General features: G+C 44.9%; 1 protein-coding gene across 2 annotated transcripts in view; it reads left to right on the top strand.

Annotated features, from left to right (window-relative positions):
* The window catches only part of PDE6A (phosphodiesterase 6A), a 552,155-nt gene extending 543,440 nt beyond the window's left edge, over positions 1-8,715 (top strand). For both annotated transcript variants that reach the window (XM_069651410.1, XM_069651409.1), the window contains exon 22: positions 3,504-8,715. Coding sequence is in view for 1 of the 2 variants with exons in the window: in XM_069651409.1 (XP_069507510.1) it covers positions 3,504-3,580 (77 nt within the window). In the remaining variant the exon portion in view is untranslated. The remainder of the gene's footprint in view (positions 1-3,503) is intronic.
* The last annotated feature ends 6,012 nt before the right edge of the window (positions 8,716-14,727 follow it).

Below are 14,727 nucleotides of genomic sequence, written 5' to 3'. Positions count from 1 at the left end.
CCCAGGTTGTGATGTCATTCTGACATAATTGTAGTGTAAAACCGACCTGCGAGCCGAGGAAGAGCGTGATGTGCATGGATATTCCTTGTTCCTGTGCTGATCCAGTTAGTTTTGTCTGTAATAAACCGCAGTTTGAACTTGCCGTTGACTGAGTCCTCTCTGTATCTTGGGAAGGAGTGAGTTGGGCTATCCAAGTCCGAGGACTTCCAGGGTCCCTCTGGCATACCTAGGAGATCTTCCCAAAAGTAGTGTTGCGGGAAGACGAGTTCTTGAACTATTCAATAAGTTCAAATAAATGTTTCCTTTTGATGGCATTGTCCATGTGCTACGTGCTGGTCTTAGTGGTTAATCATTAATGTTTTAGTCTTGAACCTTCTGTGCAAGAAGAGAAGCCATGATTCCCTCATAAACACAGACTACTAACTTTAATAATCGAAGGATTGAAATTAAACCCTGGACAGAAATTAAAAGGAGCACTTACCATTACCCAAAACTCTAAATAGTGGAGAACCCCCAAATGAACAAGGTATTTTACTTTCATTCTCCTAACTTTGCCAGAGCCAATGGTTGTAAGAAATAAAGACTGTCTTCACTTTCAAACCCAAGTAGATCTTGGGTAAGCTCCTTCATAAAGTCAGATGAATCCTTTGGTCTCTATAGATCTTTTTCTGTGTCCGAACACTACAGCATCAAAACGAAATATACCAGTGATGGCACCTACTCAAAAGACTATAGAGGAGGCTCCTCAACATCATTAATGGGTTCAATTGCAGATACACCAATGCCTACACACATGTTTTTTATTTGAGTGAAACAAATTGAAAGATCTTGACCCAAACACTGGGAGTTGGCATATGCACAGCAAGTGAACCTATAATGTCGGTTTAAAAAATGTCTGAGTGAGAGATAGCAGAGGCAAAGATATTTCCATTTTTTTGCAGGAAATGTTTTGAAGAAACATATAATCCAATGCTTCCTGTCCTACAATTACTGTTGTCAGTAAGGCACTTTGAACATAAAAATATTGGTACTGTTTTGCAAATTTCCATTACAGTGTAAGCTCTAAACCTTGGCCTCAAGCCCTGAACCTTATCTCTCCAGCTATAAAATCTCTCCAATGGCTCCCGGTTGCTGCAAGGATCAAATTCAAGACCCTTTGCATCATTCACAAGGCTTCCTGGGACCATGCTACATGCAACTATCTAACTAAATACTCCCCTTCCAGACCTCTTCAATCTTCTGGCGCCAACTCTCTGCTGATCAAGCGCTTCTCCAAGCATAGAGCTGGGGGCAGATATCTCTCCTCAGCTGGCTCCTCCTATGGACCAGCCTCCCTTTCTCTCGCTGTTTTGAACCGGTCCACCTCAAGTTCCGCAAACAACTCAAGACCTTTCTCTTCTCCTCCCCCTCCCATGCAAACCATCCCCTCTATCACCAAGTTTGGCGGCCAGGTCCCTCTAGAGTCCAATAGGTTCCTGACCTTCTGCTTAATCGCCCCAGCACCTCCCCCCTGCACTGCCCTCTGTGCCCACACCCGCCTGTCGGGTGGTTTTCCCCCTCTCTGCACTTACCAGTTGGGCGGTTGACCTCTCTCTTTGCCTTCACAATGCATTTACCTGCTGCCTCCCCAATGGGCAACCTTTGACTGCACTTGCACGCTCCGATTGACACAAGGCCTAGTAGGACTGCTTCCGTTTTCTATTTATTGATTTTCAATTCCTTGTTTATTTGCTCCCTGTTCCCTTCCCCTGTGCCTTGTGGCGCTTTCAAACTGTCTTGCTGTATAAGCACCTCATAAATATCCAATAAATAAACATGTATATTAATTCCCCATAGCTGCCCAACAGTGGGATGAATTCCATTATAATTATATACTTTCATAAAATAGGCAGAATCCCTGTGGCCCAAAGAAAAATTTTAGAAAGAAAGAACAGCCTTATGGTCATTCCCTAGCCTTTCAACTCTGACCCTGAAGGGACCTTTGGTATCAGCATCGAGCCATCCTTCTTCTTAATCCTAATGCCACTACCACTACTACTAACAATAAAAATAATAGTAACTATAATACAGATATTATTATTATCAGGTGTTCTACAACCCAATGTCCAAGACTCCTCCCTCGAAGACATGTTCCACTTTCTCATATGTGATCGTCTCTGTGAGTTAATAAAACTCCACCACAGAACCAGCGATAAGAATTGCAACAAAGAAAGACTCGAAGATCTAAACAAACAAAAGAATGCCTTGTTCAGGAAAGCTGTACACCAAGCCTTGAGAGCTCCATAGGTGGCAAAGTAACCTGCACATGCTCACTACAGCAAATCGACTCCTCTCCACGGGGATGTGGGTACCCACGCCCGGAACTAAACAGAATCCAACAGTGTGTGAGTGCATTACAAGTTCACACGCAAATTACCTCATGCATCCTTTCCTGTTGGTGCAACTCCAGGACCATGAGCAATAGTCCCGAGATGTGATGACCCTGTCGGCCCTACTCTACAATTAAAATAAGATCTTCTTGTTCCCTAGACCTACTACTGGCATATGGCTGGGGTGCTCCTAGAACGCTCCTTTGTCTGGTTTAGGGTCTGTAAGTGCAGCCATCCACAGAGCTCCAAGCACATGTGTAGCTCTTTGAAAAAGAAAAAAAAGCGGTTACCTTCTTTGCCATTTCAGAAATGGGAGAAAAGCATCACGCCCCCATTACAGGAAATGTGCCCCATTGTAACTGCAACGTTGCACATTATTAGCCGTATGGCAAATATTGTGTTGGTGCAAAAAACAGTCTTTCAGTGCATTTTCTCACCAGAGAAATGTTTCCCCTAGAGACTTTAGGGCACAGTCGCAGCACTAGGTGAAACACTGGAGTTGGTGCAAACATTTAATTGAAAGAAGGCACATTTCCACTAGGGCAATAGTGGTTATAGCGGGAAAATTGCACTTGCACAGGTACAGAGTTCCTCTAAGGAAGCCCGGGTTCGGTTAGCACTTATAAAAAGGATAGTTTTACAATTAAATTGCAAAATAACAGAGGGCCAGCAGATAGAGGAAATATTTTCCCGGGGGGACCGGAGAGCGGCAGATTTTAAACGGTGATTGAGTTTCCCGGGTAAATGTGATGGGGTTCTCTGCGCAGCCTCTCCAGGCGAAAGTGAGACCTCCCATGATGCATTCTGTTATGCTCTTAGGATTATAGCGCGCAACACTGTCATGGTTTCCAGGCGCTCTGGCGGTTCTGAAATAGACTAGTCATGATTAAGATGCACTGGCAGTGTTGTGCAAGGGGGCCACCTGGAAATAACAAGGGACACTCACTGCACGAGATCTGTGTGGGTGTCATTACTTCCTGTCAGAGGTGTTAGATGTTAACAATAAGGGGCGCCGGCAGCACTGTAGAATGGAATTGTTTGCCTGCCGTGCCCTTCCCACACCCCTGCCTGTCTCAGCTTCTTTTCTTTCCATTTTATTAAAACAAAATAATAACTTGTGTCTTTCTGTACCAGGTACTGGGAAAGAAAACGGAGGAAACACCCCTATTGCGGCAGAAGCTCCTCAATCCAAAAGCTGCTCTATCTTGTAAAATGTGTAAATATGTGTGTTCTGTAAAGAGTTTTCTCCTCATCCCCCGTTCACGGATTTATCTGTCAGAAGACAAGACTAGTCACCTAGCAAGACTCCATAAAGACGTATCTATTAAGCGCTTTAAGAGAAGAATGAAGAAAAAAAAGCTTCCATTTCTTCATATACATGTATGTTTCCTCTGAAAAGACATTATTCCATTTAATGACCAACGCACCTATCCAGCATAGCATGGCACCATCAACCATTCTCCATGTGCCGGGATGTCATGCTACACACAGGCATCGCACATGTCATATCACATGTAATCCTTATGCCATGACAGGGATTAGTATCCTGCATGCCCTGACATACAAACATACCTCGTGGCAAACACATGTCATATCACACAAAGGCAACACACACATCATCATACACACAGGTATTTGGCATATAAGCAAACATACATATTCAGCATCCCACATTTCATGATACACACAGGTACCATGAGTCACATAGGCTCTAAACAGATCTTGTCACATTTGTATCCCTAATGCCATGCCAAACACAGAGAAAGGCATCTACTTATCATGATATATAATTGCATTCTGCTGGTCTCACACACACACGTATATTGCATGTCATGATGGCACACAGTTATACTGTTTGTCATGGACGAGACACGTGCCTGGCATTTCGTGGCACATATGTTGCAAAAACACAGGTGATCTTAATTTAAGTGCATATAAATGTAAGTGTATCTTATCCATGATATGTTATGATATGATAGGTTATTTATAATGCGCTTAACACCCAGAGGTTTCTAAGCATGGACCCGGGGATAGAACCTTTGTTGCTCCGTGTCGTCTTGCTTCCAAGGCGAGCACGTTGCTGAGGAGCTATCCTCCCGACACATGGAATCTTGCTTCTCGCTCTCTCTCCCCCTCCCCATCTCTCTCTCTCATGCACACATATCATACAGGGATATTGCAAAGTCAAGAAAGACGCAGTTATACTGTTTGTTATAAGACGCAGTTATACTTGCCTGACATGTGTCCCACATGTGCTCCAACACACAGATGATCTGAATGTAAGTGCATATAAAGGTGATCTATTCTCATACAACACAGCCATGTGTCAGGTCTTCTTGCAGTTTTACACACACACCATCTCACATACAGGTAACCTTGAAATGCACACATATTCTTCCTTTCCTAAACATAGGTATCCATCATTCCAGTAAACACAAACCCACAAGTAGCCGATATTATGTCATGTTATGTCACTATGATTGTATACTAGAGCAAATCACCAGCATAGTAATGCCATTATGACACACAGAGTCATGTATGACCAGCACACATAGCACATCATGGCATGAACATGTATTCTGTATGACGAATCCATCTACACTGTATGTCAGGAAACCAGTGTTTCCCCCAATCTACATTTCATGAAACCCAAAGGTATTCCCCATTGCATAAACATTGCAGGTATCCCGTATGGTATGCCAAGTACAGATATTTTGCATGTTAGAACTTATATGCCGAGTATCTCTCGTAACAAAACAAAAACAAATGTTATTCCACATGTCACTGAGCACACATGGCAACATATAATGCCATGAATGCTAGAATGCCACACCGTTGTATTTCAGTCGCTGGGATACGTGCGTGGATTTAAGGCATGCCCTAATAAACATGAATGTGCTACATGTCCAGTCACTAGGAAATAGTCAGGTTTTCCTAAGCTATCATCTATTACGTGCCATTGAATAGAAAAAGATCACACATGTTAAGGTGCCCCTCAACTGCTACCTAAAGGTGTTGACATATATCATGACATATGACTGATTGCAATCATATTGCATCTTACTTGTTACTAGAGACTCATGTATCTTCAAATGTTCATATATGCTTTGTCTGTGATGTGACATATACTCTTCATGACCATAACATGTATTTGGTGGGTTGTGGTACACCAAGTTCTCCCTAATCCAGGTTTCCGATAATTGTCATGACTCACAAAGGTATCTTATGTCAATAAACATATAATGGTGTGCGCCCAAATACACCATGTCATGACAGATAGAATTGTTCAATTCTTAGGGCAATGGTATCCCTCATGTTGTCATGACAAAAAAATACATGGGTATCATGATGTAGCACTGAGATGTGTGCCTCCATAAATACATGCGTGATTGTTTCACACATGCAAGAATCAGGGGTAGGCAGCACCTGACACCTCTAATTGTACCTTTTTCCCAACCCACAACATTCAATAGCTTCTGAAACATGTTGGGCAACAGCACCCGCTGGAGCCTGGAGGGACTGCAAGCAGGAGCTAAAGAGGGTGGGCTAAGAGAGCAGTAGGAACAGTACATGTAATGTTACATTTCTCTTTGGCGCTGAGACACAAGAAGATCATGTCATCTCGCTAAGATCATTCGGAGGGTGACCACTGGTCCGTCGACTCAGCAATGGGTTAATATAACTTGCAGCACAACAAAAGAGGTGATGGCTGGAAAGTTTAGAATTAATCACAACATCTGGCATTGCTCTGGGCAACCCTCCAGACCTTCGCCTGCCAAGCCATTACAAAAGGAGAAAGACCATATGCAAAAAGTTGTGCCCTACCCCAAAAGAGGCAGTCCAGCCCGGACTGCTTGGCCACATCCCTTCTGCACGAGACCACAAGCATCACCAAACATGTTTTGGCCTGGTTAGGCGTCATCAGTGAGGAGTAGCTTGGGTCTCTAGGCCCAGCAGACACAGGACCCACGTTTTAATCTCCCATAGAAACTCCTGTGGGAGCCTGTGCTAAAGCCTTGTATGACCAAAGTATTGCCTGGGCTGGAGCGATTGGGGTCGCTCAATGCTGGTATCTGCAGAAATTATCGAAAACAAAAATCCCTAATGAGAAATAATCTAATTTTTTTGGGTCGAATTCATTAGGGATTTTTGTTCATTTTTATAAAAAATAGATGGGGTTGGGGCAGGAGCGTCTCACCCGCATTATTAAAAAAAGATTTGATCAAAAATTGTTTGGTCATTTCTCAGTAGGTCATTTTTTCCGATCAGTTCACAGTAATCCCTCATTGCTTTCCAGAAGCCTGCCATAGAGACCGATGGTAAACAGAGAGGAAAGCAAACTTCACATGAATGAACAACTGTTTCAGAGCTTCACAGGAGGCCAACAGAAACCAAGAGATTTCCAGCATTCAGATGAAAGAGATTTTATGGAAAAACAAAAGTAGTTTTTTAGCCCAGAGGCCTGGCCCATAAGAGGCTGGGAAAAGGATGGTAAGTGAAGAAATACCCCTGTCCACAATGCTTGCCTGGCCAACAATAGCTCAAGATAAATGATGACGTTGTCGATTGTTCTTGGCCTACTCAGCCTTGTCCTTTACCAGCATGCCTGTGCACCATTTTGCAGAGCCAGCTAGGCAGTAAGCAACACCCCCATGTTCTGTAAGAGCACTTAATGAAGCCAACGCAAGCCTCATGCTTTTGGGATAGTTTTTACTCCTCGATCTCTGACCATCTGACTTATTACCTCGATTGGGGTCAAGAAGAACAGGAGCCAAAAGTGATCCATCCTCAACCGAGGTTAAACTAAACTTCCTTTCAAGGTACAAATACAACAATTCTGAGGCATACTTCAGAAGGAGTCTTAGCCATATAGTTATAGATTTGTACAGAAGTCTGAAAATGTGGTCTGGCCTGCAATTTGTCTCTTGTCTGGATCATAGGCGCGTCAAGGGCGGCTCCTTGTGCAAGGGACCCCTCAGGCCTTGCATTGTTCTTCTGGGGAATTGGCCAATGAGCAGAAATGGGGGCTCAAACTGTAAAATGGGAGTGAGGCCTGTTTGATTATAGATCTAAACAGTGCCTGATTCCATGGGCCTGATGGTGATCTGGAAGTGTCTTCACATGAGATGGTACCAGGAAATCCCAAGAGTACATACCGGTGAAAGCCATCCCCCAAGTGGACGGCAACCAGAGAAAGCCACAACCTGTTTAGAGAGCTTGAGAAGTAATATTATTTCACAGAGAAATATGTATGCGTTTCCTTTAATTTATCCACGGCAATGTCCACGGGTATCTTTGCTTTAATGTATCAATATCTATGCATGTTCATTTTAATTTCAAACATCCATTTGGTATGTAGTGTTTGTTATGATATTGTATGCTAAATACACACACGCAAACACACACACAAGCGCGCGTGGTAGTATAGGTAAACCTAGAAAGCATGTAAATACTGCACAATTCGGATCATGCAATTAGTGCAGACAGTTCCACATACTAATTGTAATTGTTCTGTTTAATCACACTCACAATCAAACAGATAGACCGTATGGATTCCTATGTCCGAGGACTTCCTGCTATGTGACATGTTGCCTTTCAGGTGTTCCGGTCATGTGACATAGTTCCTATCCAGTGGGTGTCTTTCTTACTCACCACTAGACTGCCTAAGAGATTCACAGATTTCACAGGCTCTACCTGAAAGATCAGTGGTGTTTTTTTTAAATCCACCATGTAGTGTATGAGTTAGAAGTAGGCCGGAGAATTAAAAAGCATTGGGGCGGCACCAACATAGCTGATGAAAAAGGGCAAGTGGGAGACGTATGCATGGTACAACACAGTTAGTGAACACATGTTAGGAAACCACTTCTGCTCCTGTAAATATTGAACAGTTCTAATTCTTCTATGATAGGATTGATATTCAATGTCAATGTTTGGGGTGATCCAGGGCTGATGGACCAACTGTCCAACATAATCGTGGTCCGATTCAACAGGCATACAGGATTCGGATTGGATCCAACTTGCACCCAGGAAGAACTTCGACCAATGCATTTTGGGACATATCCTGTTGTCTGTGTGTTTCACTCCAAGAAGTGAAGTGGTTGTTCTTGGTTTTCCTTCAGTGTTCAGTCCAACATTTCAGCTGGAATGTTTGCCTGCACTGTCTAGAATGACCCAATTAGCCGATGTAACCAACCTCTGACTTTTTCTATCACTCACCTAAGTCATATCATTTATTGCAATGTACAGTTGTGTAAAAATGTATTTTCCTTGACATCTCTATAAATTTAATGTGTACAAATAGAAACATGATATATTTAAAAAACAAAATAAAAAAAAAACCTTGAAACTAATTAGTCTGGGCATTTTGTGAATGAATTACTCTTTACAGAATCGGAATCCTTTCTCTTTCAGGATGTTCTTGGAACTCAGCGGTGTAAAGTTTTAGTATTAGGATGTTTCGCTCTTCCTCAATGCTGTACGTTTCCGAAGAGGACCTTGCAGGGATGTGGGGCACGGACAGTGTTTCTGTTTGGCTTGGCAAATTGCTTTCGTAATAGACTCTTGGCATGGGTGGGCTGGTCCACTGTGACATTGAGAGAGTAAGTTCCAGGCAAGCAACATGCCAGTCAGACCTCACATGTGAAGATGCGGGGTGGAGCCTCCCCATTGCATCTCTGCACCCAAAGACATCTACCTGCAAGTCCCTGATCCACCAAGGGAATTTGCTAGGTGAAGAAAGGGCGTATGCATCAGAAGCGAACCTGCAGCCAGCAACTCCATGTAAGTTCAGGTACGTTCCTAACACTAAAAAGCATTTGGCTCATGTATCCCCACACGGGTGGGGGCTGGTGAATGCCCAGCCTCCCATGTGAGGGTAATTGGCACATTTGTCCAATCTCTGCAAACACATTTTTTACATTTCCACTTCAGATAAGCAAGGTAATGCTGCCAGTGGCCCATATCAGCATTGTACGTTTGCAGAGACATAGGCCCTCATTAGGAGTGAGCCGGTCCGAAAATAAGGTGCCGGTGGTAACGTTACTGGCACCTTTTCTGGGCCCGTTCACTCAGAGTCTGCCGGTAGGGGCTGTGAACTACCAGCAGGCCTGACTTGCCAGTAATTCAGGCTCTACCGGCAGATAAATCACTGAAGCACCAGCACTGTTAACGGGGCTAATGCTTCAGCGTCCCCATTCCTGTGGAGTACGACTCCATGGGAATGGGAATTTACTGTTCTGCCGCCGCCCATAATATCCTGGTATTACCAGGATATCGGGTGGCAGAAACAGCAAGCCGAGGTTGCCGGTAGGCCGCTGATACTACCGGCGGCCTACCAGCAACCTTATGAGGGCCATAGGCAAGCCACACTGACATACACGTTTGTGAGTTCAACCCTTGTGAAACAGGGAGGCATTTGCAATTGTACCTGCCCCCCCCCCCCATCTCGCAGCCTGCTGGCCCTAGCTTCCAGGGGCAGACTAGCCTATAGATGGTTAAGCCACCGGCCGAATCAGAATGGACTTGGTATGGCCCTGGGGCCGGTTTTAGAAGCCACCATGGGGTCGGTTTTACCATCCATAGCAACTATACTATTACAATTTACAATGCAATTTACAATGCGCACACTGTTGGACCGTCAGAGACAATTCACCAAAGTAAATTGAACACTTAGTTACTAAGTGTTCACTTTGCTTTGATAAATGCATGATGCACCAATAGCATGAGGCTGTGGTGCTGCCAGTGCCCCAGCCATCCGCCAGCATGGCACCAGGCCTTTCTCTAAAAACAAAGAAAAACAACCATGCCCAGCGGGGGGTGAGGTTTTGGGGCCGGGCTCATGTAAAACGTGCACTGCATGTCTGTATGTTTGCCTGCCTGGGTGAGGGTGGGGCTGGCCCGTTGCTGCCTGCCTGACTCCTGAGCTGAGTCTCACCCTCTCTGTAACGTGTGCCTAATGTCCGTAATGCTGCGTAAACGAGAACGTGAAAGTGGGCCGGAAAGGAGCAGTAAGTGGGGAGAGGGGAAGGTGGGGTGGGGACAAGCAGCCCTGAGAGTGGAGGATGAGAGAAGGGGGCCGTAGGAGTTGGGAGAAGGGGAGGAGTGGCAAGTGTTATGGGAATGCACGTGTGGAGCTAGGGGGAGGGTGCAGTGTGGGATCGAGAGAGGATGGAAGTTCTGGGGTTGTCTGTCCGCTGGATAGTGAGGTTGTCCCTTAAGCTCTGTGTAAGACAGACTCAAGATACTGTGAAAGTTGTCATGCGTCGGGGAAGGTATTGAAGGAAATCCAGAGAAAGAAAAAATGCTTCGTGACAAGTTCAAGGAAATGGCTCTTAGACCACAGCTGCCCCTCCCACCCGCCTCAGATACCCCTAGAAGGAGAGGGCCAGAGGTGGCCCATTGTACAAAGAGATAACGAAGATGAAAGCTATGATGTAAAAGAGCGAGAGCGTGCCGAGGTCGGGTCTTTGGCTTTCCACCTCTTCAGCATGTCACTGCGGGTGCTGATGAGCCGTGCACTGCCGCCTGGCGGGCCGGCCACTCTCAGTGTTATTTGGGGGAGTGAATGATCACCAGTCCTGGCCGAGAGTCTGCATGTGCGCTCCTTCTCCAGACTCTGCGCCCTACGGGTAGTGATTTGTGAATTAGCAGAGATTTTCCGATTGGGACAGAGTACTTACTACCTGAAAAACGTAAGGAGAGGCGGGTCTCGTTTGCCCACAATATCTGCAACCCAGTGGAACGCCCTCCCTCCTGACCTAAGAGTAGAAACTTCATACCGATCCTTCATAAGGCCCTAAAGACTTGGCTGTTTGCTTAGGTGCCCCCAAGCTCTGACACCAGAGCAAGTCATTGCTGGACTTGCTGCGCCTTAACTACCATTATGAAACTCTGCACGGATATGAATTACATGTCTGTATATTTCCCAGCCATGGCTTGCCGTGCGTGTGTCTGCACCCCTGTGTTTCCAACCTTTTATAAGATAAATGTAAACAGCAGTGGCTATGTTTATTAGATGAGTGTAACCAGTTGAAACATTGCCCTGATGCCCTTGGGCACCTTACAAATGCAAATAAATAAAAATAGATAAATAAAACTCTCTACCTGCCATTTTACAGTGTCAGCAAGTAACTTTTACTGGACAAGTTTACCATGGGGAAAGAAAGGGAGCGGCCGATCACACGGGTTTCACTGCACTGAGAAAATAAATTCCAGCATGTCATGACTGAAGGAGAGGGAAACGTGAAGCCAAGACAGTGAGTCCACATGCAAAGGAGGGCCCAGATCCAAGGAAACATAACCTTTGTCTCTTACGTATCTGAATGTAGGATGGGAATGTACTAACAAAAACACTATGAGGTGCAAGGTTAGAATTTACAAATCACAATGCAGAATCTGAAAAGGATAGGGCTCCTATTCTTAGCAGTAAAGCACAAGCAAAGGGTCTGACTCCAGAAATGTGTGAAAAGAACAGGGCTCCTCACCAAATCAAGCAACATCACAACTTGCCTAGGTAGAGTTTTACCATTAAACAAGAACCAAAGGTCCTACAAACATAGTAGGCAAATGGAGGTACTTCCAGGGAGCCTGAATGACAACAACGTAGTAGGCAAAGCTAGAAAATAAAACAGGCCGAGGCTGGTTACATACAACAGGCCGAGGCTGGTTACATACAACGGGCCGAGGCTGGTTACATTGGCGGTGCAGAGACGCGCTCTGCCCCGAGGGTCGGCGCTTTAGATGATAATTGCTGCGCTGTTCCGCGGGGTATGATCATGCAACGCAAGAATAAGGGCGTGGCCGGGGCAGGAGTCTGGCCCAGGACCACTGGGGAATCGGTCGTTTGATTTGTGTTCCCCAGGGGTATTTTAGTGTGCATAGCAGGGAATTAAATGCTGCCAGGGATGTGACATTGTGCATTTTGACCGGCCTTTACAGGCCTTTTATCCTTTTAAGCACAGCTGCTGAAATTCGTTTCACTTCCGCACTCTCAAAGGTGAACGACAGAGCCACATTCTCCTGGCAAATAAAACGGAGTTGGCATTGGAACTAAAAGCAGCAGGTTATCAAAAGGGCAAACTGTACTGGAGACTTGCGATGAAATGATTATTACTTTGAGTAAAGGACCTTGAGTAAGTAGCGCACGCTGCTGACATAAAAAATCTTTAGGCACTTCTAGCACTCTTTGTTGCGCCGTCAGTGGCTGTGGCAACATTAATGTAAGAACTAATGGCAGAAAGCCTTTAAGGAACTCACAGGGAAGGCCCCAAAAAAGCAATGTGAGTGGAAGCATGGCCATGGATGTTGGGAAGTTGAGGACCAGCATGTGTGAGTGAGTGCTAATAGCTAGTGAGGGTAGCTTCGGCAACTTTAACCAACATTATTTTTCCTGCTTCAATGTGCACTAGTTTAAGGAGTCAGACAGAAGCGCCTTCATGAGCCTGACTAGACGCCACTGACAGAGCTCCAAGCCTCCAAATGTATTGAATAAAGTATTGTGTTTTTAAGTAGCATTACCCTGCACTTGCTTTGGTGGGCCTGAGCGCAGCAGGAGCCTCACTGCGGGCTCAGGGCTACTACTGGCCAAGCCGGCCTGCAAATAAATCATTTACTGCTAGTTGCACCCGGGGATGGAGCACAGTGATTTCGGGCCCAATGTTCATCTAAGTGTAGCGCACACTGATCCATGGCATGTTTGTGTTGAGGAACCATCATGGCAGCTCGGCAGGTAAGTTAGGGAGCATGGAAACACTTGTGTATAGGCGCGTTATATATGCCACATCATATCATGGAAGTGCTGTGAGCCACAGGAAAGTGGGGAGAAAATTAGAGAGTCTGGCATGGGGGAGTGGGTATACAGCTCACTTCGTCACCGGCATATGCTGGCAGTTCCAACTTCCTGCCTAGCGTTGCAGGGAGCTGATTGGCTAGCTACCCTGTGCTGGGTGCTTATATGAAAAAATTGCAGACAGACCATACAACTGTAACAATCTGATGACATGAGACCTGTGTATTTGTTAATATATTTCTGTCTACTTTGGTAGTGGTGGGGCGCCATTACTTCTGGCATGGACGTCCAAGCACAGGGGGAAGCTGTTCCTTAGGTTGAAAGAGTCTTGCGCGGAAATGCCTGTCCCTTCTACCCTCCTATTTCTGTGCAAGCGAGTGCTGTGCTTACAGTAAGGCCAGGCATAAGCATAAATAGTGACATCACAGAATGAGTCTTTAGTACGCAAAGGTATAATGGAAAGTTCAATAATGTTGCCATGCATAAGGTAGCTGGCAAATACACTGTGACGTCCAGTATACGAATTGTCAATATTTACCTATGTGGCAATATCAGGAGTGAGGCATTTTTTCGAAGTAGCAGACAGCTGGACCTACAAACTGTCCATTTTGACAGATAAGGCAAAGTGTGATTATAGTATTTGCCCAGGAGCACTCACTTTGGTTAAGTGGCAAAGCCCGGATAGTTAGGTAGGAAGGAAGCAAGGAAGGAAGCGCTGCTGCGATCTATGTGTGATCTGCAGGTAGCAGGTTCAAATATGTTCCATGTTCAGGGCTTTGGCAAAAGCGCTATATAAATAAGAAATCATTATGAAATGCCAGGGCCATGGCTACTACCTAAAGTACCTCGGTGGGTCGCACACATATTAAGTATTCACATGCTGTCATCGCTCCTGGTGGAGCCATTCTGTACTTTACAAGTTTGAATCCTGCACGAGCCCAATGGGCCTTTCAGCTTTCCAAGGTGGTTCATACACTGGCCACTATTCACCATTAACCCTCCATAAGTAGCATTTTCTGTAAAGTCATTAATTGACGCGATGCACGCAGGAGGGTTTGAAGGCCATTTTTTTTATGTGAGGGGCAGGGTATTTTTTTTTAGGTGCCGGGCCTATTGTTTGTCCCAGTCCGACCCTGCTAGCTGCAGTTTGTGAGAACATTGCTTTAGAACAGTGAATCTACATTCATAAAGTAATGTTCTCTCCACTTGCATGTACCCACTGTACACAAATGGAGAAACCAACATTGTGAATCTCCCTATAGTATCGCATTAACCTTGACCTTTCTTTCTTTGCATGTCTACGCAATGATGTGGCTATGCCCTTTAAAAGGCGTGGGCTAATAAAGACTCTGACCAGTATAATCTCAATTTTTCCAGTCACGATGAATGAAAAATCATTTTATATCAAGACCAGAAACAGGTATTACCTGCATGCTTAAAAATAATTTACTAAATGTAAAAATATCAGTAATCAGTCGCCTTTAAATAATACTAATAGTTGAATAATGTGACCAATTTTTAAATGCCAGCCAGATCTCCTACAAAACGTCCTTCAAAGCTTTTGCACTATTG

This window comes from Ambystoma mexicanum, chromosome 3p (assembly GCF_040938575.1).
Source record: "Ambystoma mexicanum isolate Mex_15411 chromosome 3p, UKY_AmexF1_1, whole genome shotgun sequence".
Taxonomy (NCBI): Eukaryota; Metazoa; Chordata; class Amphibia; order Caudata; family Ambystomatidae; genus Ambystoma; species Ambystoma mexicanum.
The sequence above is the reverse complement of the archived record's forward strand: the minus strand, read 5'-3'. Positions and strand labels throughout refer to the sequence as shown.